This window comes from Octopus bimaculoides, chromosome 9 (genome assembly GCF_046866305.1).
Source record: "Octopus bimaculoides isolate indiv1 chromosome 9, ASM4686630v1, whole genome shotgun sequence".
Taxonomy (NCBI): Eukaryota; Metazoa; Mollusca; class Cephalopoda; order Octopoda; family Octopodidae; genus Octopus; species Octopus bimaculoides.
The window spans coordinates 77,918,880-77,942,066 of record NC_142936.1 but is presented as its reverse complement, the minus strand read 5'-3'; the positions used below and the strand labels follow the sequence as shown (position 1 = coordinate 77,942,066).

At 37.4% G+C, this 23,187-nt stretch overlaps 2 protein-coding genes across 3 annotated transcripts in view; both read right to left on the bottom strand.

The window, feature by feature from the left end:
• LOC128248740 (uncharacterized) overlaps window positions 1-1,532 on the bottom strand; it is a 42,470-nt gene extending 40,938 nt beyond the window's left edge. The window contains exon 1 of the mRNA XM_089357855.1: window positions 809-1,532. Within this exon, the coding sequence (XP_089213981.1) occupies window positions 809-917 (109 nt within the window). The 5' untranslated portion in view covers window positions 918-1,532. The remainder of the gene's footprint in view (window positions 1-808) is intronic.
• An 8,574-nt stretch (window positions 1,533-10,106) lies between these two features.
• The window catches only part of LOC106868258 (low-density lipoprotein receptor-related protein 5), a 90,750-nt gene continuing 77,669 nt past the window's right edge, over window positions 10,107-23,187 (bottom strand). The window contains exons 16-20 of one of the 2 annotated variants that reach the window (XM_089357852.1): window positions 19,528-19,674; window positions 15,760-15,831; window positions 13,588-13,656; window positions 11,695-11,788; window positions 10,107-10,405 (exon numbers count right to left, since the gene is read on the bottom strand). In XM_089357852.1, the coding sequence (XP_089213978.1) occupies window positions 10,249-10,405; window positions 11,695-11,788; window positions 13,588-13,656; window positions 15,760-15,831; window positions 19,528-19,674 (539 nt within the window). In that variant the 3' untranslated portion in view covers window positions 10,107-10,248. The remainder of the gene's footprint in view (window positions 10,406-11,694; window positions 11,789-13,587; window positions 13,657-15,759; window positions 15,832-19,527; window positions 19,675-23,187) is intronic. The other variant, XM_089357854.1, reaches the window with a different exon arrangement.

The following is a 23,187-nucleotide window of genomic DNA, read 5'->3' as shown; positions in this document are numbered from 1 at the left end:
GTGTGTGTGTGTTTGGTCATACGTGTATCTATGTGTCTGCGTATGTATGTACATATGCATTTATGTACCTATGTGTATAAGAAGTGAATGTGTACGTTTTATTTAATTTGTTTGTGTGTCTTTGTTTGACTGTATGGGTGTTCGTATATGTGTGAATACAAACAACTGCTTATATATGTTTACGCATAGGTATTTACGTACGTGTGTATATATATCTATATTTTTTTTTTAAATACGTATATATATTTATGTACGTTTGTATATGTGCATAAATGTTTGTGTGTATTGACTGTAGTGGGTATCAAATAGGAAAATGTGGGTGATCACTTTGAAACTTTACTTTGTGTGTATGTGTTCATAATTGTGTATGCTTCCATGTGTGTATATTATATATGTATGTGTGTATGTGTGTGTGTATTTATGTATGTATGTTTACACATGTATATATAGTTAGCCTTCGACCTTCTCTTCCATTCAAGTGTTGTTTTTCTAATTCATGTTTGTGTGTGCGTGTATGTGTGTGCGTATGTGTGTGTATATATATATATATATATATATATATATATATATATATATTCACACAGACTCAAGCTTGAGGGTGATGCGTATCTGTGTCTGTGTGTATATGTGTATGCGTGTGTATGTGAATGTGTGTGTGTGTGTGTCTTTGTCTGCGTCTCTGTCTGTGTGAATGTCTGTGTGTGTCATGCGGGCGGGCATGTATATCTATGAGCTGTTGTTTTCTTCTATAACATGAAATGATGTTAAAAACATTTAATATAAAATACATTTAAAAAATGTAACTCACCTGCTCGACACAAAAGTATAAATAATAATATTTGTAGTAGCGATAAATAACTTGTTTGACACCATCTCCTTCCTGAGGCAACAGGTATCCTATCTGTTGAGCAAGACATCTTTTTCTAAAGTTATGATGATGTATATATTTATATATGTATATGTGTGTATGAATATATGAATATAAGTATGTAATATATATAAGTATATTAATGTATATATGTATATAAGTTTATATATAGAGAGAAAGAGCAATGTCTGATAATATATTTATATGTACAAATGTGTTTTCAAGGTAGCAAAAAATATAGTGCAAAATTTGTATTTGATAAATGAAAGTTCGTAGATGGAAAGACCTATAATCACTTATTGTATTTTGTTTTCCCTGTACATTCCTTTGCTTCTCTTAATATGAATGTTGTTTTCTTCTTCTGCTATTCTTCCTTGATATGATGTTTCCCCCTTTTTTTTTTTTTCTTTTCTGGTTTCTACCTGTTGATTCCCATGACTTTAGTAGCCAGGTGTCACTCGTTTCAATCTGTATATAATTTAGTAAATCTAGACCAGCTCATCTACCGCTCCACCTTCTCGCCTAAATTTCTATGACTTTCTATTTAATTGTTTGTGTGTGTGCGTGTCTCTCTCTCAATATCCTACACCCTCTGTATTTTTTATCCTTTCTGTCTAGTTCTCAGTCTCTCTCTCTCTCTTTCTCTCTCTACCTATTTATTTGTCTGTCTCTTATTCTGTCATTCTCTTTCGCTAACCTCCTTCCTTATAACAAAATAAATAAATAAATAAATAAGTCACCCCCTCTTATTTTTGTTCACACTCACTCTCTTTCTCTCTCTCTCTCCCTCTCTTCCCTCTCTCTAGCTTATGCTCTGTCACTTGAAGGCGTAGGGAGAAATGTTGTTACAGGCATTGTTACTATTGTGTTCAGGTGAGCTTTTATTTCGCTGCAGTTGTCATTGTTATTGTAAAGGAAGGGGAAAGGTGAAGCAAGATATGAAAAAAAAAAAAAGCTGAAAGGTAATAACCTAACAAAAAAAATGTGATATAGGCAGCATAGTGAAAGAGGTAGGAGAAATGAGAGACAAACAGAAACAGAAAAGCCGAGGTGAAGACAGAGGGGAGAAAGAGAAGGAATAATATTAATTCATTTTTGTGTTACACAAATGAGGTAAGAGGGGTAGAGAGAAAGACAGGAAAAAAAAACAGACAGACGAACAAACAAAAAAGTAGTCAATAAGAAACTTGAAAACTCGAGTTTATTTATGTGTTATTTGAAGGTTGGGGACGTTAGAAATATATTGCCTGCCTGGCTCGCAGTCGTTTACGACAATAGAGTGTTCCAGTTGATCCAAGCAAATTGCTCGCGAAATTAACGTGCAAGTGAGTGAGCACTCCACAGACACGCATACACTTAACGTAATTCTCAGCGAGACACAGAGCTGTACCTTTACACTACGGGTACATCTCATTTTTGTCAGCTGAGTGAACTCAGCAACGCGCTGCCAGGAATCGAACTCACGACCTTACAATCGCGAAATGAATACCTAGCCTATAAGCCACGCGCCTTCTCGAACTATATTCTTTTCTACTCTAGGTGCAAAGTCCGAGATTTTGGGGGGAGGGGCCAGTCAATTAAATCGACCCCGATACTTAACTTGTACTTAATTTATCGATCCTGAAAGGATGAAAGGCAAAATCGACCTTCGCGGAATTTGAACTCAGAACATAAAGACAGACTAAATGCTGCTAGGCATTTCACCTGCCGTGCTAACGTTTCTTATTTCTTTATTGCCCACAAAGGGACAAACAAGGACAGACAAATGAATAAGTCGCTTACATCGACCTCAGTGCGTAACTGGTACTTATTTAATCGACCCCGTAAAGATGAATGGCAAAGTCCACCTCGGCGGAATTTGAACCCAGAACGTAAAGATAGGCGAAATACCGCTGAGCATTTCGCCCAGCATGCTAACGTTTCTTATTTCTTTATTGCCCACAAGGGGCTGAACATAGATGGGACAAACAAGAACAGACAAAGGTATTAAGTCGATTACATCGACCCCAGTGCGTAACTGGTACTTAATTTATCGCCCCCGAAAGGATGAAAGGCAAAGTCGACCTCGACGGAATTTGAACTCAGAACGTAACGGCAGACAATATACCGCTAAGCATTTCGCGCGGCGTGCTAACGTTTCTGCGAGTTCGCTTCTTCTTCTCGAAATATCATGAAGTCTTTCTTGTTGAACAACAATTTTGTTACGTTTCATAGCTGTATTAACCTATACATCGGTGGTTTCCAAACTTTTCTGCGTATTGGGGAACTTTTAAGATACATTATAAGACAGTACCGTCTTAAAGGATGGTCACACAGGTCTTAATTCGAATTTATAAATGGTATGGCTTGTTGTTAATAAATAAATACTATAGGGGTCAGTGCACTGATTTGCCCAAGGGGTTTTCTTGCTACTAAGACGACCCTGCTCAAGGAACTCCAATATAAAATTGATTATGCTGCACGTCAATAGTTCAATAATGAGGATCAAGTTGTTCGATCATCTGAACAAACTGCTTCAGAATTAAGGTATAAGTAGCTGTATATCCCACAGACACATGAGCCCTTAACGTAATTTTCGGGTACAATCAGTGTGACACCGTGCTTGTGATAAGGCTGTACTTCCTCAATCAGAGGTAATATGTACCAGGTAAGCTTCTATACAGTTTCAGTCTTTCCAATATGCCTTAGAAGATACAGGTCAATCCGAGGGTATAACAAATATTATTTGTCCAAGATCTCAAGCAGTACGACAGAACCCAGGACCTCGTGGTTTGGATGCAAACTTCTTAGCCATACAGCCATCAACGACCCAACCACAAAGAAAATTATGTTCTCCAGAAAAATTTCGAAAAATAATACATACACACACACACACACACACACACACACACACACATATATATATATATATATATATATATATATATATATATATATATATATATATATATATATATATATATATATAAGTAATGAGGTCGTTCGACTAAAAATTGACTACAGTTGAGAGCAGTAGACCAGACGGCTGAAGACAAATTGCCTCCATAGGACCAGCATAGTTTTCTGGTCCCTTTTTCTAAAGTTCTCAGAATTCATCCTGCCATTCGACTGAACACTGCCACCATTTTGGTGACATGCAAGTGAAACGAGGGATCATTTCTCATATCAATCCCAAGATCACACACCGTATGTGATTCTATGATTGCCGCTCCTTTTGGCCCAAAATATTGTTGGTGGGACTTCTGAACACCAATCATCTGGTAGCAGAGGGCTTGGAATTTTCCTGCATTAATTGCATGTTGTTGTCCTCAGCCCATTTATATATGTGGCACCTAGATCTTTCTGTAGAAGATTAGCATCAGAAGGTTCCTTGATTACTTGTAGTACTTTCGTGGCTGTCTGTTTAACTGACAGCATATCTGAAAGAGCCACCATGAACAGCAGCGGCCCCAATACAGTCCCCTAAGATACTCCAGTGTCTAGTAATGTCTCCGTGTAGAGGGCTCCGTTGGCTCCTACAGCCTGGTTTCTGTCTTTTAAGAAGTCGCGCAACCACTCTCCGATTCTCCCAATTCTGCTGAGTTACCGTAGTTTGTGACATTTCATCCAGTGATCAACCTAATCAAAGGGCTTCCGAAAGTCATAATCTATTACATCCACGTTTGAGCGATTCAGTAATTGTTTCAACATTCAGTCATGGTGCTGCAAAAGCTGTGTAAGGCAGCTTCTTCCTGAGCGAAAATCATGCCAGGAAACAAGTCATTATCTTCAAGGAACGCAATCAGTTTCTTCCTGACAATGCGCTCCATGGCTTTGCTGATATGAGAAGTTAGAGAGATAATTCTTAGCATCTGCTTTGCTACCTCACTTATGGATGGGGCATATTATGCTTTCCTTTAACTTTTTGGGAAGTCTACCAGTTGCGAGGAAGCTCTAGAAGAGAGGATTTGAAATGGTCTTGCTAGGAGAATTGCTGAGAATCTATCACAACCTGTGGCTGAATTTGAGCTCATTTCATCAATGGCTGATATCACATCAGTTTCCTCTATGTTGATGCTATCAATAATTGCCATTTCGTTATGTAGAGCTGTGGAGCCAAAGAACTTACCAGACATAGCTACTTGCAAGTGTCCCAAAGGAGTAGTGAAAACACTCTTGCATTGCGCATTCAGTATTCACTGATCTGGGGGTCTGCAGTCGGTGAGCCATTTTCTTCAAATAATGGCCCTATTTGTACCGTATTGAAGCAGATTTATTTGCATATCTATAGTAGGTTTTAAGGTTTGTTTTAACATTTTGGACAGCCCTGGCCTCCATTTCTGTCCTCTCCTTTTCATGGAAGTGTTTGAGTTCATTTTCGATCTCGAGCAATGTTTGTTTGAGATAGTTATTCTTTACTGGCCTATTTAGACGATTTGAGATTTTTTCTCGTCGTCTCATTAGAATTCTCCCATCCCTGGGTACTCTATCTTACTGCTTGCTTGGCATTTTCTCTGGAGCAAACTTACTGCAGATGTCACGATGATCGTCATAACATGTTGTAGCTTTATCGCAATATCTTCTGTTGAGAGACTGGCAGACCAGTTCTGTTCCATAACCGCTTTCTCGATACCCTTCCAATCAGCTTTGTGAAAGTTCAGGCTGGAGAGGAGTTGGGTGCGTCTAGTAACTTGCATGTCTGCTTTATTCATTAGAAAAATCTTTAAAATTTTCACTCTCCCTTTTATCGAATAAATATTCTGTAACCCTCGTAAGTGCTCTTTTTTTACGTACTCCTTTACTGTTTTACTCTTTTACTTGTTTCAGTCATTTGACTGCGGCCATGCTGGAGCACCGCCTTTAGTCGAGAAAATCGACCCCAGGACTTATTCTTTGTAAGCCTAGTACTTATTCTGTGGGTCACCTTTTGCTGAACTGCAAAGTTACGGGGACGTAAACACACCAGCATCGGTTGTCAAGCGATGGTAGGGGGACAAACACAGACGCACAAAGACACATACACACACACACACACACACACACATATATATATATATATATATATAGGTAAATGATAGGCTTGCCTCAATCCTTCAGGAGTAGTCTGAAGCATCCAAGCAACCAGGGGATGTTTAAATCCGGAGGCACTCCTGGGAATCACCTATGCGGGTACCGTCTTGGTTAGAGGGCATCCAGAGGCAGGTAATTTACTGTTTAAACCGTAGTTTATAATTATATTTATGTGGAGAATGGAGCAACAAATACAAGAAGAAGCAATTCTGTTGGGCTAGTTAGCCGTTGTTTTATTATGTGGAGGTTATGTAATTAGTCATTTACGCACGTTTCAATCTGGCCAATGGTTTGGCAGACCTCTTCAGAATGTTGAAGAGTATGTTAAGAGTTCATGGTGTGGGAGATGTAGACGTGATTAGTGGATATATTAATGTGTATAGTGTAAGTATCTTGAGAGAAAAGCTGAACATTAGAAGCATCAGTTGTGGTGTGCAAGAGAGACGATTGCGCTGGTATGGACATGTGGTGAGAATGGATGAGGATAGCTGCGTGAAAAAGTGCCACACCCTAACAGTTGAGGGAACCCGTGGAAGAGGTAGGCCCAGGAAGACCTGGGCTGAGGTGGTGAGGCAAGACCTTCGTACATTGGGCCTCACCGAGGCGATGACTACTGACCGAGACCTTTGGAAATGTGCTGTGCGTGAGAAGACCCGGCAAGCCAAGTAAGATCGTTGCCAGTGCCCCTGGACTGGCTCTTGTGCGGGTGGCACATGAGATGCACCATTTTGAGCGTGGCCGTTGCCAGTACCGCCTGACTGGCTCCCGTAGGATTTTCGAGTGAGATCGTTGCCAGTGCCCCTGGACTGGCTTGTGCGGGTGGCACATAAAAGACACCATTTCGAGCGTGGCCGTTTTCGTGCGGGTGACACGTAAAAGCACCCACTACACTCTCTGAGTGATTGGCGTTAGGAAGGGCATTCAGCTGTAGAAACTCTGCCAAATTAGATTGGAGCCTGGTGTTGTCATCCGGTTTCACCAGTCCTCAGTCAAATCGTCCAACCCATGCTAGCATGGAAAGCGGACGTTAAACGATGATGATGATGATGATGATGATGATATATATATATGCTTGTTGTTTCCTTTTTCATACTTTTCTTAATTTTACAAGCGTATTAAGAGACGTGATTTTTCCATCTGTGAATCAATGTCCTGTCATTAAATCTAACCAAAAGTTGCCAGTTTCACTTCTAATGCAACGAAGAAGAAGAAGAAGAAGAAGAAGAAGAAGAAGAAGAAGAAGAAGAAGAAGAAGAAGAAGAAGAAGAATGAATGAAGCCTTTTGACAAAATAATATAGAATTCAGGGAATGCAGAATGTCATAACCATTATGACATTCTGAACGAGAGCACTTGAACGTACTTGAACTAGAGTAAATAAGGCAAAATTACTGTAACCAGGGATTGAAACCGGATTTCAATTTATCTTTGCCAACCCGTAACCCTAAATTCTACAATATTACAATGTCCAGAAATTTGAGGGAACGGAGCAGTCGATTATATCGACCCCCACTAGTTGAGAGATACTTTATTTTAACAAAACCATAAGAATGAAAGGGGGAAACACTGACTTCGACAGGATTTGAACTTAGAACGTAAAAAAGGCAAAATAGATACTTTAGGGCGTGTTTCCCAATGCTGTATTGATTTTGCCAGTCCACCGCCCTTATAATTCCGAAATAAGAATAAAGGATTTCTAACACAGTGATATATAAAAGCGAACGAGAGTAAAACTGTGACTGGATGATGTTGGTGCGCTGCTCGAGTGCAATAACCAGGAAAGTGAAACGAAAATGGGGACAAAATCGGAGCTGGGGGAGTGGCTGACAGGGACATAAATTGTACCCTATGGCGCAGGGACCACCATTTCAATTGATAATACTACTCATTATACGAACGAACTAACAAATCTGTTTCTCTTGACTACATCTGCTAAGAATGTATGTCGTTGAATATGTAACTACTGTATAACAACTGTCTCCGCCTGCTCTACTGTCCGTCCACTCACATACCTATCAACCTACTTACTTGTCCTTGTAGTTAACATGGTAATAGACATTACTGCAATGATCTTTACATTCAGCGACACTGTAGGTAATTCAGAATATTCTTTTAGTGTTTGCCTGTTATATTTTCACTGGCTGTATACAAATCGGTTCTCTTTCGTCCATTCTCGTTGTTTCCATTCACACGTACACCCGCTCACATATGTGTGATGGTATGCACGTAAACATGGATACAAAGAAGTGTGTATGTACATACACACACATATATATACTTGTGAATATAAAAATAGATATACATTTACGCGCGCGCGCGCGCGTGTATGTATATGTAAGCACGATTTGTTATTTTTCTTCAGATTATCTTCGAATGAAAAGTGAAGTAGTTGTTGAATTAATTATGTATGCAAATTTCTTGTTTAATGGTTTCCCAAAATAACAGACCTATATATTAGAGTCGCACGCTTAATATTAGAAAGAAAAACGGTGAATATATTTCTGATGTTAGTGTACAGTGAGTGCACGGTGAGTGCACAGCTTTGCAGAAATTTAACTGTTCAGAATTAATAAAGTAAAAGATGGAATGCAAGCAGACAGGTAAATAGTCTGAAAAAATGCATAAGATTGTCTATGAAAGTTCGTAAATAAACAATTAAGCAAATTATAGTGAGATTGTTTGTTGACAAAGTTGTAGAGGTGTTTGCAGTATTGTTCCGGATCTCTGTTTTCTGAGATCAACTCACAGGCGGATCAAATCTTGCTTCCGTCCGTTTGAAGTCGATAAATACTGAATTATTGTTGCAGGCACGGTTACGTGAGTAAGATGCTTCCTTTGCCACCACGTTGTTTAAGGTCCAGTCCTACTGCGCCAGGGTGAAGTATCTTCTACTATAGCCCCACACCGGTCAATACCTTGTGAGTGAATTTGGTTGAAGGAAACTGAGTGGATGCCTGTCACATATACATATGTGTGAGTGTTTGTGTGTGCGTGTTTGTGTGTGCGTATATTTGTCCGCTACACACACACACACACACACACTACTTGACAACCGATATTGGTTTGTTAACGTGCACGTTACTTAAATGTTCGGCCTTGGGGATCAACAGATTAAGTATGAGACTTAAAGATAAACGTTGGGGTAGATTTGTTCCACGAAAATCTTCGAGTGATTGCTCCATCATGGCCACATTCAATAACTGAAACAAGTAAAAGATAAATTATACCAGTCCTGTACATGGGACAATACTTCTACCCCCTTACTTGTTCACGTTTGTTTTTCTTTTTATTCACTTCCTCTCTCAGTAAATCAGTTATGCCCAGATCCGCAGAAGGAAGGCTCACGAACCTGCGAGTATTATAAATTTCAAGGCCCACAGATAGAAGGAATGGCAAGTGCTAGAAATGTTTCATTTTTCACTGTAATATTTTTTAAGAACTTTACAACTTGTTTATGTGACCAATTCAGTGTACAAATGTATTATTGTGGGTCGTGATTAACAATATAGGTTTTTTTTTTGTTTCTCATTAACTGTAGATGAGACATTAGTCACTGGATCAATACTAAAAATTATGAAATGTATGACGCTGTAACAATTTCGCCAAATTCATCGTATAACTCTAAAGACACCAAGGTACAGATGTGGTACTAAGCAGGGAAATGTTTAAGTCCATGACGTAAGAACAAGCACAGTACAACCTGGAGTGGTTGTAAGTGAATATGGTTGCAATCGAAAACAGTAAAAAAAATCCGCAATCTGGTCACAATGTGCTGGGATAGATTTAATCAAACGTATACTACTTCTTATGCAACAGTGTAGCTTTATATATGTCGTTAGTAATAATTATTTAAAGAATACTGTGATGGAGAACGAGAAAAGAGCACAATGGAGAGTAATCCTTCCGAAGCAAGCAATAGATACGCGTATATTGTTCTATCTTATATACATCAAATATATATATCTTATATATATATATATCTTATATACGCATCGCTGAAATGTATGATCTTTCGTAGGTTCTCTAATCTTGAGTAATATGGAATAAAGCTAAAGAGTATCGATAAAGAATTGTTAGGTGTATCTGTGTAGAAACAAATTCAAATCATCTAATTAATTACATTATGTATTAATTAACGAATCATATTTTTGATAAAAAATATTTTACCCAGCCAGAAAATACCAAAGAACTTAAAATGCACAGAATGAAATCTTTTTTTATTTTTTGTTTTATTCGAATGAAAACAGATGATGTGAATGAAATATTTGATTTTTTTTTTTGGTTTTGTTTTATATTTTTGTAAGAAAAAAAGAAAGAGATGACATGTTTGGTCTAACTGGCATGGGTACTATTCTGGCTTTCTATAGGGTTTTCAGTACCGTCAATCATATCTTTTGAAGAGTCTTGGCAGAGAATCCGGTAGGAAATGTCCACGGAATATTTGTCATCATTCTCAAGGAGGCAATGTGGATTCTTTTCAGCTCGACGCCTGTAAATAGTAAGATGGAAAAATATTGCCACGTCCTCACTTCCAGAAGTTGTCAAATACCTCAGAAACTCCTCCCATTCACAACTGGTGATGACAGTGAAGAGCAAATAGGTAGAGAGACCTACTACGCAACAGTAACAACAACAACAACAACAACAACAGCAAGAAGCGCATCACACGGAATAATCGTACCCCCTTTACTTCAGTACCACCCCACCCACTTGTAGGGATGTGGTCTAAATTGACGCTAAAGGACACAGCTAAAATTGTCCGAAAATGTGAAACAAGTATTCCTCGAAATACAATCGTGATAATTTATAAAGCAATCAAAATATGCGAAGAGAGGTATGTCTCCTCTGAAGAGATGACTCTCTTCGATGAAGAAGAATTCACATTGTATGAAAGGAGACTTATTACGAAAGGCATATCAGTGCCGAGAAAAGATGATCGAATGCAATTTCAGAGCTCTTTTTTTATCTCTTTGCAAATCGTGCGACTCCGGAATTTTTTCAATCATTCTGTTCGTAAAGACTGAGATGAAATTAAGACAATATGATGCTTGAAAATTAATATACCGATTATATGTTTTTAATGTCTCTGATTTGATCACTTGGATGTCAAGTTCCAATTCGTGTTGTGTATTTTGATTTTCATCGATCAATAGATGCAATATAATTCATTGTTTCAGTCAATTATATAGCTGCAAGTACGTAACATAAATTAAGTGTACTGTTCACTGCTGTAGGGACGGGGAATACAATATAATGTTTGAATGAGTCATTATTTTGCATATTAGAGTTACACTCGTATAGTATGCAAACTAGTAGCCCCAGGTCTCTAAAACAATTTCATTTGATATGTATATAAGCGTTTTCCTACTTGTTTCGCTGGCATTGGTCAAGTGGCTCTAATGAGACACCCAAAATAGCTGAAAATTGATTAAAATTATTAATCATTATTTTCTCCATCTACGGTTGTACGGGAAAATAGGTAAATTTATATTTTGAATATCTACTTTGTAAGTATACGTGTAAATCCTGCACTGTAAGCTAGATTAATCTTGGACGTGAGTTCGAAGCTGCATCATCCATCTGTGAATGTAAAAACACCTGATTCTGTGGCACCAATGTAAAGTCTAGCTTCTACAAAACTTAATGCATGTGTTGCCGTTAGAACTCAATCATTAAGAGGAAAATTTATTATACAAGTAGAAATTAATACTGGCGTATATAAAAGTTATAGGTATTATTGGTTCATCATGTTAATATTGAGGCGAAACAGATACTCACCGCTTCAAGAAAATGAAAGCTGCTACACCTGCCCCTAACAGGATCAAAGGGACAATAACATAGGCAGATATTTTTCCGGGTGTAACTGACGAACCTTAAAGTATCAACAAAAATAACATTAGCAACATAAAATGACACATTTGAGAATTAATTAGTTGAAGTTTATTAGTCAACTTATAGTTATTTTTCTTTGACGCAGTGTAGCTGAATTGTTTACTAGTTCACTTTGCAATCACGTGCAAGGGAGGTTTACTATTGCATTGTAACAGAAACTGGCGGGAATTGACAGCCAGTCGAATGGATTGTATATGTATCCCACAGATCCAACTTTGTTATATATTGTCTCACTTTGATTCTGCCTCAGGATTCTGTTTAGGGTAGGCCTGTTTGTAGAATACTTAGACACTTAAGCGCTATTTCAATTAGCAAGCAGTTCAGCTGATCAAAGAAGTGAAATTTCGTGACAGGAAATACAGACTAACATCTCCTATATCAATGGAGTCAAAAGATGGAATCCTTTTATTTCAAAAACCAAAACTATAAAATTCTGTTGAAGTATTTATACATTTAAACAAAAGAATAGATTTCTGTCGATATATATTGAGAAATTTCCATTCTGCTATATTTGCATTCATGTTCTTCCCGTCTAAAGATTACATTAGACATGTTTTACTCTATGAATTTCATAAAGATGTCAATGCAAGCACAACAGCAAAGTCCCTTCAGAGAGCTTATGGGATGATGTAGTGAGTGAAATACATTGCAGGAAATGGTTTGAAAGATGAGCCAAAAGATGGTCGTAGAAAACAACTTGATTCTGAAGAGTTGGAAGCTGTTGTCACAGAAAATTCAACCGCTACTTGCAGAGAATTCGCAGAACTGTTTAACGTATCCCATACAACTGAGCTACAACAAATGAAAAGAATCGGAAAGGTTTCAGTGGTCTGAAAATGGATTCCGCACGAACTGTCTCCAGAGAATCTGCAACAGCGTGTTGTTTGTTGTCAGCGATTGTTTTCACGACACTTTAAGGAACCATGTTTAGAAAGGCTTGTTACAGGTGATGAGAAATGGATTCTTTATAATAACTTTAAACGCCGCGAATCGTGGATCAGTGGAGCAGGAGGATTTGTTCAACAACCAAGAGGAGGACTTCATCCAAGAAAGATCATGTTGACTGCATTATGGGATATTGAAGGAATCGTCCATTACGAACTGTTAGACAACAATCAAACAAATACTACTAATCTCTACTGTGATCAATTTCCTCATTTGAAGGCTGCTTTGAACAGAAAGCAACTCTGCTTAGTCAACAGAAAATGTGTCATCTTCCATCATGTTAATGCTAGTCCTCAAACAGCTCGACTCACCAAAGATCTATTGGAAGGGCTTGGTCGGGAAATATTGCTTCATCCTCCATATTCTCCAAACCTTGCTCCATCTGATTGTCACTTGTTTCGGGGACTACAGAACCATTTCAATGGTCTTAGGATGACATAAAGAGAAGAGGGGTTCAAAATGAGTTGGATTCATATCACGCGTCAAGACCTAATCAATTTTACATGCGTGGCTTTTATAAACTTGTTGAGTAATGGAATGAAGTTCTAGAAAACAATGGAAATCATATTAACGAATAGATATTGCCTGAATCATGGACACTTTCATTTTTAATAGAGACCTTAAAATTTGCACCAAACTTATATATATATATATATATATATATATATATATATATATATATATGTGTGTGTGTGTGTGTGTGTGTGTGTGTGTGTTTGTGTGTGTGTGTGTGTGTGTGTGTGTGTGTGTGTGTGTGTGTATGTATGTATGTATGTATACTTGTGTATAGGCACAAATATATACAAGGCAAAACAAAATCAGAAATTATTCTACCATTTTTTGTTTGTTTGCTATGAAATAAGGCTCTCTGGGTCGATCTATTGTTCATAGATTCTGATTCATCTGAAATTAAAAAGAAATAGATAATACTATTTAAGATCAGAAATTACCCTACTAATATTTTCTTGTAAGCTTTTCTCCGCTAAATTTTTATTGTTGAGGAGTAAAAGTTTACAATGAAAACTTCACGTTTCCTTTAATGTCAGTTACTTTCCTTTATCTTACACCATTCGTACATTCGTTCATGAAAATGCTATTAATCGCTAGTAACTAAGTATGACATTAAACTTTTCAAAAGCTAAATAAATAAAATTATAATACGAGAACATTTTGACAAGTAATTTTGTTATCCGGAAGATGTTGTATTTGTGAAAATGGGCTCTGAATTTGTGAATTTGTAACTTGGGCATCTCTCTAATTGCTGAGGAGTCAGAGGCTGATGTTCTGTTTCCTGAAAGTGATACCTTAACTCACAATGATTTAGTTTATGTATCTATAAATATGTACCTTGTTACGATCCAATTCACAATGGCATATAGTAAAAGACTACCTTTAAGAGAAGACGATATGATAACTTGTTTTGCAGTATTCAGATCTGGATCATTTTGTGAAGGACATTGAGAAATTTTCCATGCTTGTTTTCTGCTTCACAAATGTATAATTACGTACTGGCCTGTACTTTTAATTTAATGAACTAAAAGGAATTTCTAATGAATTGAAATTAAATTTGGAATGATTACAAAACTTTTTTTCAGGTGGGGCAAGCAAGAAAATTCTAGAATGAAAATTAAATGAAGGTATGAGGAGAAGCTTTATAAACAAGCTTTTACTAAGATAGTCTGCATAAAGCGGACGCGAAAAGGAAGATTGAAATGGCCATCGCGAGACTTTTTTCCACTGAAGCAACTTCTTACACAATTAAAGATCAGGTATTAAAATATATTTACTGTAATGTGAGAGAAACTTGTGTATGGAAAAAGTGAATTTAGAAAAATCGAAGTAAGCGAGTTAAATGAAGTTTGCAAATTTGGATTAGTACGTAAGCCGTGAGAAGCTGTAGCTATTGTGATTTAGAACAAAATTATTCGTAGGAAAGAAAAAAATGAAATGTTTACCACAGCACTGAATAAACAGGTTCTCTCGGAACTTGTTTCTATGAGAAGCACCAACATAACTCACATTCTGTTATTTAATATTCGAACGGTTCCACCCTAGTAATGAAATTTTTTTTTGCTGTAAAAAAAGAATCTTGAATATATGTCTGACATTGATCGAGTTATAATAAGGTTAATACAGTGAAATAAGTATTGATGAACGGTGTTTTAAAACGTTTAAAAACTGCCGAGTCTGAAGAAAATGTCTTTAACGCACTCGTTAAATAGATATGGTGGATGATAGCCGATGTAGAAGTTGTAAGTGCAATGTTTGTGACTTGTGTGGATACAAATATGATTGTTGGGACCGTTACTTGACTAACTTTGTGTTAACACATTTACTAGAGTTCAGTGAATGTATTAATTCAATTGAATTACTACTACTAAAGTTAGTACCACAATGCTGCTTTTAAAAGTAGTAAGAAGTAGATGTTATTCGTTCCCTGTGTTATGACGCAATACTGCTGATGGAATGCTTACTAATTGGTATTATGACTGTTTAGTCCTATGTCAGCCCTAATTGAACAGCCCTTTAATCAAAGATGTTCTAGCTATGTTTTTGATTCATCTTGTCTCTGATTCTGTCATTTATCCATAGTCACAATATCTAACTTGTCTTTTCTTTTAAAACCATCCAGGTGTGATTTGAAGTAGATTTGGTTGTTGTTTCTAGAACACTCTGTGACCATGTAGAAGCTCCTTTGTTGCCTTACGTGGAACCCTACATTCTGTTGACTCATACAAGCTGTAAGATAAATATTAACCCTTTCTCTGTTCAAAGCATTTTCATATTTGTCCCAAACGTCCATGGTTGACTTCAAACTTTTAGTTAGCCTTTGCTTTATACGATCTGGGCAATATGAAGCTTTCCTCTTGTAAGTCCCAACTTACTATGGTCGTTGATAAACATTGAGAATGTATATCATATATGATGAATGGACGCTAAGGAAATAGGATTAGTGTATCACGTGACATATATAGGGATGGTAAGTTGTTAAATTAACAGTAATACCTGTTATACTTGATATCTGGTGAGTTGTTGAATCTCTGTGTTTGTGCCATCCTGCAAACGAACTACTCTGCTCTGAAACAAAAAAAAAGTGTATAATGCATTATATGATTTGATAAAAGTGACATAAGAAACGAAGATGACAGAAGCTCGAACTGAATTCATTAATATTTGCTTCTCTCATCTCAGATCCCCCATGAAATATTGCGTTTATCAACACAGCCACTCACCATTACTTGCACAGTAAATAAGTATCGATAAAATATTCAGTTAAAGGCGTGTAACCTAGTGGTTAGGGTGTTACACTCAGGATCGCAAGATTATGGTTTCAATTCCCAGACCTGGCAGTGGGTTGTGTTCTTGAGCAAAACACTTCATTTCACGTTGCTTCAATTCACTCAGTTGTAAATGAATGACCCTGTGGTAAACTGATATCCCATTCGGGAGGCATTGTTTTGACTGCGGTCACTTATAAATCGGATAACCGGCTCTATGAGTCCTAGGACTCGAGACAGTACTTATTCACTTTCGTAATATATTCAGATCGATTCAGTTGTTGACACCAGTAATCCGCGATGAAAAATGCCGTTTAGGTTTTACTAACAGATTACATATATGACTTGATAACTTTTATATTGTAAACAAAGTTTCTTTTCTCTAATTACAAATTTTTATTTCAATTATGTTACTTCTTATCTATGTTACCATTTGACTATGGTTACAACTTAATTTTAACCAATTTTCTTAAAATGACATGAACTATGTACGATCACCCTTGCTTAGATCTCCAGATCCATGCTATTGTAAAAACCAACACATATATAATTGCACGAAGGCGTGACTGCATAGTAAGAAATATGCTTTCCAACCGCGTGGTTCTGGGTTCTGTCCACCTGCGTGGCACCTTGAGCTCGTCCCTACTATAGCCCCTGGCCGACCAAAACCTCGTGATTGGATTTGGTAAATGGAAACTGCAAAAGCCCGTCGTTTGTGTGTGTATGGGGAGGGCTGTATATGTGTGTGTGTGTGTGTGTGTGTGTGTGTGTGTGTTTGTGTGTGTGTGTGCGCGCGCGCGTGCGTACGCGTATCTATGGATATGTGTCTTTACGTTTGCCCTCCCCCTCCGCTTGACAATCGGTGTTGGCTTGTTTACATCCCCATTATATAACGGCTCGGTGAAAGAGATCATTGAGAATAAATTCTAAAACCCTTCAATGCAGTGCTCCAACATCACCACAGTCCAGTGAGAAAAAGAGGTGGAAGGTTAAAGAACAAAGGATATAAAAGTCGGATAAAAGCTGGCAGAATCTTTAGCACACCAGACAAAATGCTTAGTGACATATCTTCCGGATCTGCGCTCTGAATTCAAATTTTGCTGAGATTAAGTGTCTTTCATTATTTCGGAGTCGATATGCTAAAGAGTCATTTTATCTCTAGGGTCGACGTAGTCCTCTACCCCCAAATTTCAGAGTTGGTGCTTAATGAGAAAGAATCATTATATATAAAGTATAATTTTGCCACAAAGTTATTTCCTTAACTACTAAAGCACGAGTGGTGTTACTGAAGTACTTTCTGGCTCATTAGGAAGTGTTGGAAGTTGCCTTCGATATATGAAGGTGTGTCCTGGATGCCATGCATTGCTAGTGCTGTGTACGAGGTAATCTATGATCGGGGTTAATTGTTACAATGTATCAACTTACCCCTTCTATTTTACTTTTACACGCCATGCCTAGAAATTACAATAGGAAGACTACAAGGGGGGATACCCCTCCTGATGTCATGGAAAGAGCTGCCAGAAAAGTTTTGGATGAAAAGAAATCATTACTGGATGCTGCGGTAAAACGGCGCATAGTGGATTAGATAAAGGAACGGAAATCCAAACCAAAGAAGGTAACTGGTACAGAAAAGGCAACAAAGGGGAAGACGAGTATATATATATATATATATATCGGGACCGGTAGATTCCACTACGGTAAATTCCACTCGGTCTATAGAAAACTAATTCTTTTCTACTCTAGGCACAAGGCCCGAATTTTTTTTTTTTTTTTTTTGGCGGGGTGGGGTGGCAGTCGATTAGATCGACCCCAATACGCACCTGGTACTTAATTTATCGACTCCGAAAGGACAAAAGGCAAAGTCGACCTCTGCGGAACTTGAACTCCAAACGTTAAGACAGACGAAATACCGCTAAGCATTTCGTCCAGCCTACTAACGTTTCTGCCAGCTCGCCGCCTTCTATAGAAAACAAATTACACACACCCTTGTTACACAGTTCTCAACTAATTAGTCGTTAGTTAAAGTATAGGTTTATGCCATTGTTACTCATTTTTTAACTGTATTTGACTGTAATGCTTATTTTTTTCAATTCATTTTAATTTTTGAACTTTGAAACCCTCAACCATAGCAATATTTATAACATAAGAAAAGAAAAAAACGTAAGCTTTGCGACGAAGAGAATGATATATACGAAAAGAATGAAGTTAACAGTAGCAAAACAAAAATATATTGGCGTTGTTAACGTTTTTACAAAGGTTGCCGGGCTAGACTACATACAGATTTCAACTCCAGTATACCAGAAGTTATTTTTTTAACGGGCTCCCATAATATCTCAGCAAGAAGTGAACACGTCAATGCCCGAAAGGCAGTTAATTCAATGAAAAGGGAAATAATGAGAACGGGCACAGTATCTTCACTGGAAGTAATAGATACTGCTGTACAAAATCTCGATGATGATGCACAATCATTGTTGTAAACTATTCCTGGAATTTCACGTAACATACCTAACTGGGGGCAGCATGCTTTACGAATCCCAGCACTTCCAACGTGTCATTCAGGGTTTGAAATTCCTGATGCGGTTAAGTACCTAGAAAATGGGTCCTTGATGTTGGTCTTGTATGTACTCGCCATCATTTTTACCTTAATGTGGGAATAAAGTGTGATCTAAAATGTATTCATATTACCTATAGTGGAATTTATTGTAGTGGAATTTACTATAGTGAAATTTACCTACAACCATATATATATATATATATATATATATATATATATATATATATATATATATATATATATATATATTACGGAGCTGTACTTGCATAGCAAAGGACCTGCTCTGAGATCGTGTGCTGGAACGAAAACAATTGCAGCGTGGAAGGTGTTTATAAGCCATTCACTAACAAAATTCCGTGCAGCACATACATACATACATACATACGTATATACATATATATATATATACATATATATATATATATATATATATATATATATATATATATATATATATATATATATATATATATATATATATATATATATACGTATGTATGTATGTATACATACATGCATATATATATATATATATATATGTGTGTGTGTGTGTGTGTGTGTGTGTGTGTGTGTGTGTGTGTGTGTGTGTGTGTGTGTGTGTGTGTGTGTGTGTGCGTGTGTGTATGTATATATGTATGTATGTATGTATATATACATATGCATTATATACGACGGGATACCCCACGGTGACCATTCGTCAGATCACTCACAGTGCATTATTCGGCCCGTGGCTATAGTAGAAGACACGCATTTAAGGTAACGCACAGTGTGACTGAACACAAAACCACGTAATTCGAAAGCGAGCTTTTCAGCCATACAGTCATATCTACGCCTACAAGTAGTAAAATATTATTGTTTAGTAAATCTATTATTATTATTTATGTAATAAATTTATTATGTAATAAAACAAGAAATTCACAATTAGCGCATATAGGGACAAACCTTCATCCACCACACAGTTATGTCCGTCGCTTGACAGTATCAGATGGTCTGGACAGGCACAGATCCATGGGTCTTGGATTTCGTAAATAGTTCTTGGGCTTGGCAAACAGAAGTGACTGCACGATTCACTGGAACAGGGGCTGACTTCTGTAATTGGAAAAACGGAAAATACTTTAATCTATATAATCACAGTAGCGTAGCAAGACAGAGTAGTGAGCGGTACAGTCTGACCTGAGCTAAGCTATTATGGGGTGGCGCCTTTGAAATTGTTGTTCAAATAGGTAAAGTCTGAATGCGCCTCCAGTGGGAGGTCGGAAATAAAATCAGGGGCTGCCCCGGTGGTACACACTCTAGCTATACTACTATATAATAAATCATAGATATTGTTTCATATGTCAAAGATATTGCTTCATATCGGTTGGGGACATGAGCAATTGTTATGCATAATAGACTAAAAGGGGTTCAATATATAATCGATATATGCTCTTTGATTTTGGCACAGAGAATTGCCTTACGATGAAGATTTCGCTCGATTACCTTCAGATTTCAATAGTCAATCTGAATAGTCAGATTTTGTAGAATCTGCGTTTATCGAGGGCTTTATGCCTGTTTGTTGGGGTGCGGTGCGGATCAGTTTCAGAATGTACACACATATCTGCATTCACACACACACACACACGTGGTTGGGGCGCATATATATATATATATATATATATATATATATATATATATATATATATATATATACATACTCACAGACACGACAAAAGTAAGTAGACACTCTTATTATCGTTAAAATTTATTAATTATTAATTATTATAATGTGACAATCTAATATTTAGTAGACATGCCCTTTTCATTTTTCAATACGAGGACCCTATTAGGCACACTACTGATCAGATGAATATTCTTTTGCGGAATTTCTTGCCACGTTTCATGCAATAATCTCAAAAGATCTGGCTTTCAAGATGCTTTCTTGATCTTTTTATGAAATGACCAGTCTATTATGCCCCAAAGATGCTCAACAGGGTTCATATCTGGTACCTGGACTGGCGATGGGTCCTTTTTAGTGGCATCCTCTTCGAACCAATCTTGGATATTTTCAGCTATGTCACAAGGTTACATGAGTCATCTTTAATCATTTCCTCACTGAAGAAGATTGAAACGAGTCTTTTCTGGACTATGGACATATATTTATCTGATTTTATGTGTCCCTCACACTCCACTAGCTCTGACTGACCATTATTTCAAATTGGTCTCCAAACCATCACAGAATAACTACCATGTTTCATTGTTGGCTGCAATCTTTTCAGGACAAATTCTTCATCACAGAGTCTCCAGACCCACATTCGACAACTGTCAGAACATACAGCAAATCTAGACTCATCAGAGATCATGAGTGTTCCAACATGCTAGTGGCCTTTCTACCAAATCACTGGTCCAATCTTTTCCCTTTTTGATATTCTTTTACACTGTAGGCACAAGGCCCGAAATTTTGTGGGGCAGGAGGGGACAGTCGATTAGATCGACCCCAGTACGCAACTTGTACTTAATTTATCGACCCCCGAAAGGATGAAAAGCAAAGTCAACCTCGTCGGAATTTGAACTCAGAACGTAAAGACAGACGAAATACCGCCAAGCATTTTGCCCGACGTGCTAACATTTCTGTCAGCTCACCACCTTTTTGGCTGGTCGAAGAAGTAGCTTCTTTCTTGCTGCTCTGCCATAGTAGCCAGGTTTATCGACATATCTGACAGCTGTTCTTGGACTGAACTCAACTTGATCTGCTGTCAGAGGCCTTGCAACAACGATTGCCCTCCACACTTCTCTTACCAAAGCGAAGAGCCCAGTCAGAGGGCCCTGGCCAACTTGGGTGAGGTGATGTGAACTTCCCGTCTCTGGTGAATTGCACTCTATTAACTGTAGAAAGCAGGATCTCAAGGTTTTCTGTTGTTTTACACTGATTAAGTGCACCTTCAGACTGACCCACAATACGGCCACTTTGAAATTCAAACAGTTCTAAGGTTTCTTTTACACGTGGCATGATTAAACAGTCACATATAGAACCTGAAACATAAAAATGTCAATTAATAAAATAGCATAAACCCTTTAAAGTTAAAATGCGCATAGACCAATGCTTTATGTGGCGTCTATTTAATTCTATCGTGTTTGAGTATATACTTATACGTAAATGTCGAACGACAAGAATGAGTGCTCAACATTGCATTGGTGGATAGAATTTCTTATGTATATGTAAATATATGTATATATCGAAAATATATATCAACTCAACATTATCAAGGTAATTTAAATTGCTGAACTTACAACAGAACATCTGAAAGAATTTTAGCCGTTAATAAATGCTAAACATCTAAATCTTTTTGTATTATTTTTCTATATAGATTTCAAATTGTCAAAAAGTATAGAATTACTATGGTATTTTTATCTTTTATGTTCATAAACTAAATTAGTTATTCAATGACGTCGCTGTTGGTTGAATGAACGAATGTCTTAAGATGAATTTAATTTTGGCCTTTCGTTTGTGTCGTAGGTTTATTAACAGCTAAAATTTTCATAATACTGTGCTGACATATGTTTTCGAAGATATTATTTAGTAATATGGTTTATATATATACATATATATATATATATATATATATATATATATATATATATATAGAGAGAGAGAGAGAGAGAGAGAGAGAGAGAGAGAGAGAGAGAAAGAGAGAGGGAGAAAGAGAGAGAGAGAAAGAGAGAGAGAGTCAGAGAGACAGACAGACAGATAGATAGATGATAGATAGATAGATAGATAGATAGATATCTTTTTATTATAGCCACACAGGGCTAAATACAGAAAATGGACAAATTACAAAGTAGAGCTAGCTTTTGGGGGGGGGGATAATTTGGATCAAAAGGGATCGCGGGAAGAAAAAAAAAAAAAAAAAAAAAAACGTGGGAGGGGGCGATCAATAGGGATCGTGTATCACAGTCGATGTAAAAAACGGGGAACAGATTAGGTTTATCCGTGGAGAGAAAAGCCTACGGAAAAGACCACGGTCACCTCAGGCTTTTTTTTTTAAAGGTACATGAAAGTAAGTACCTTCTCTCTTTTTGTCTCTTTTTGTTACAAGTCTATGCTTAAAATGGTGTCGTCTTTCATTCTTACCATTCTTGCCACATTTACCCATTTTTTATTGAAACTTTCATTCGACAACACTTTCCTCTCTATCCTCATCCTCCTTTTCAAGTGGTACTTGAAAAAGTTGACGAGGGACTGACCAGAGAGGAAAGTGTTTGTTTGTAGACCTTTCAAACGCGTCCACCACACGCATTCTTTTGCCATAGCTATCAGTGTTACAAAAACCGTTTTTCCTTCCCGTTTAAAGGAAGGTGGCGGAACAATATTCACGATAGACTCGGCTGATAAGTGGGCTCGTCCCACACGCGACAACAGCCGTTCGACGAAGGTCCACAGCTCTGAAATATCTGGACACTGCACGAGTGCGTGCAGAACGGTTTCGTCGCTCTGACCGCATCTCGGGCAGGTCGGTCCGGTGGTTTTCGAACCGTGTCTGTAGATCTTCTCTCGAACTGGTAGTGCGTCTCGATAGCATTGCCAAGCCAGAGATAGATAGATAGATAGGTAGATAAATAGATAGA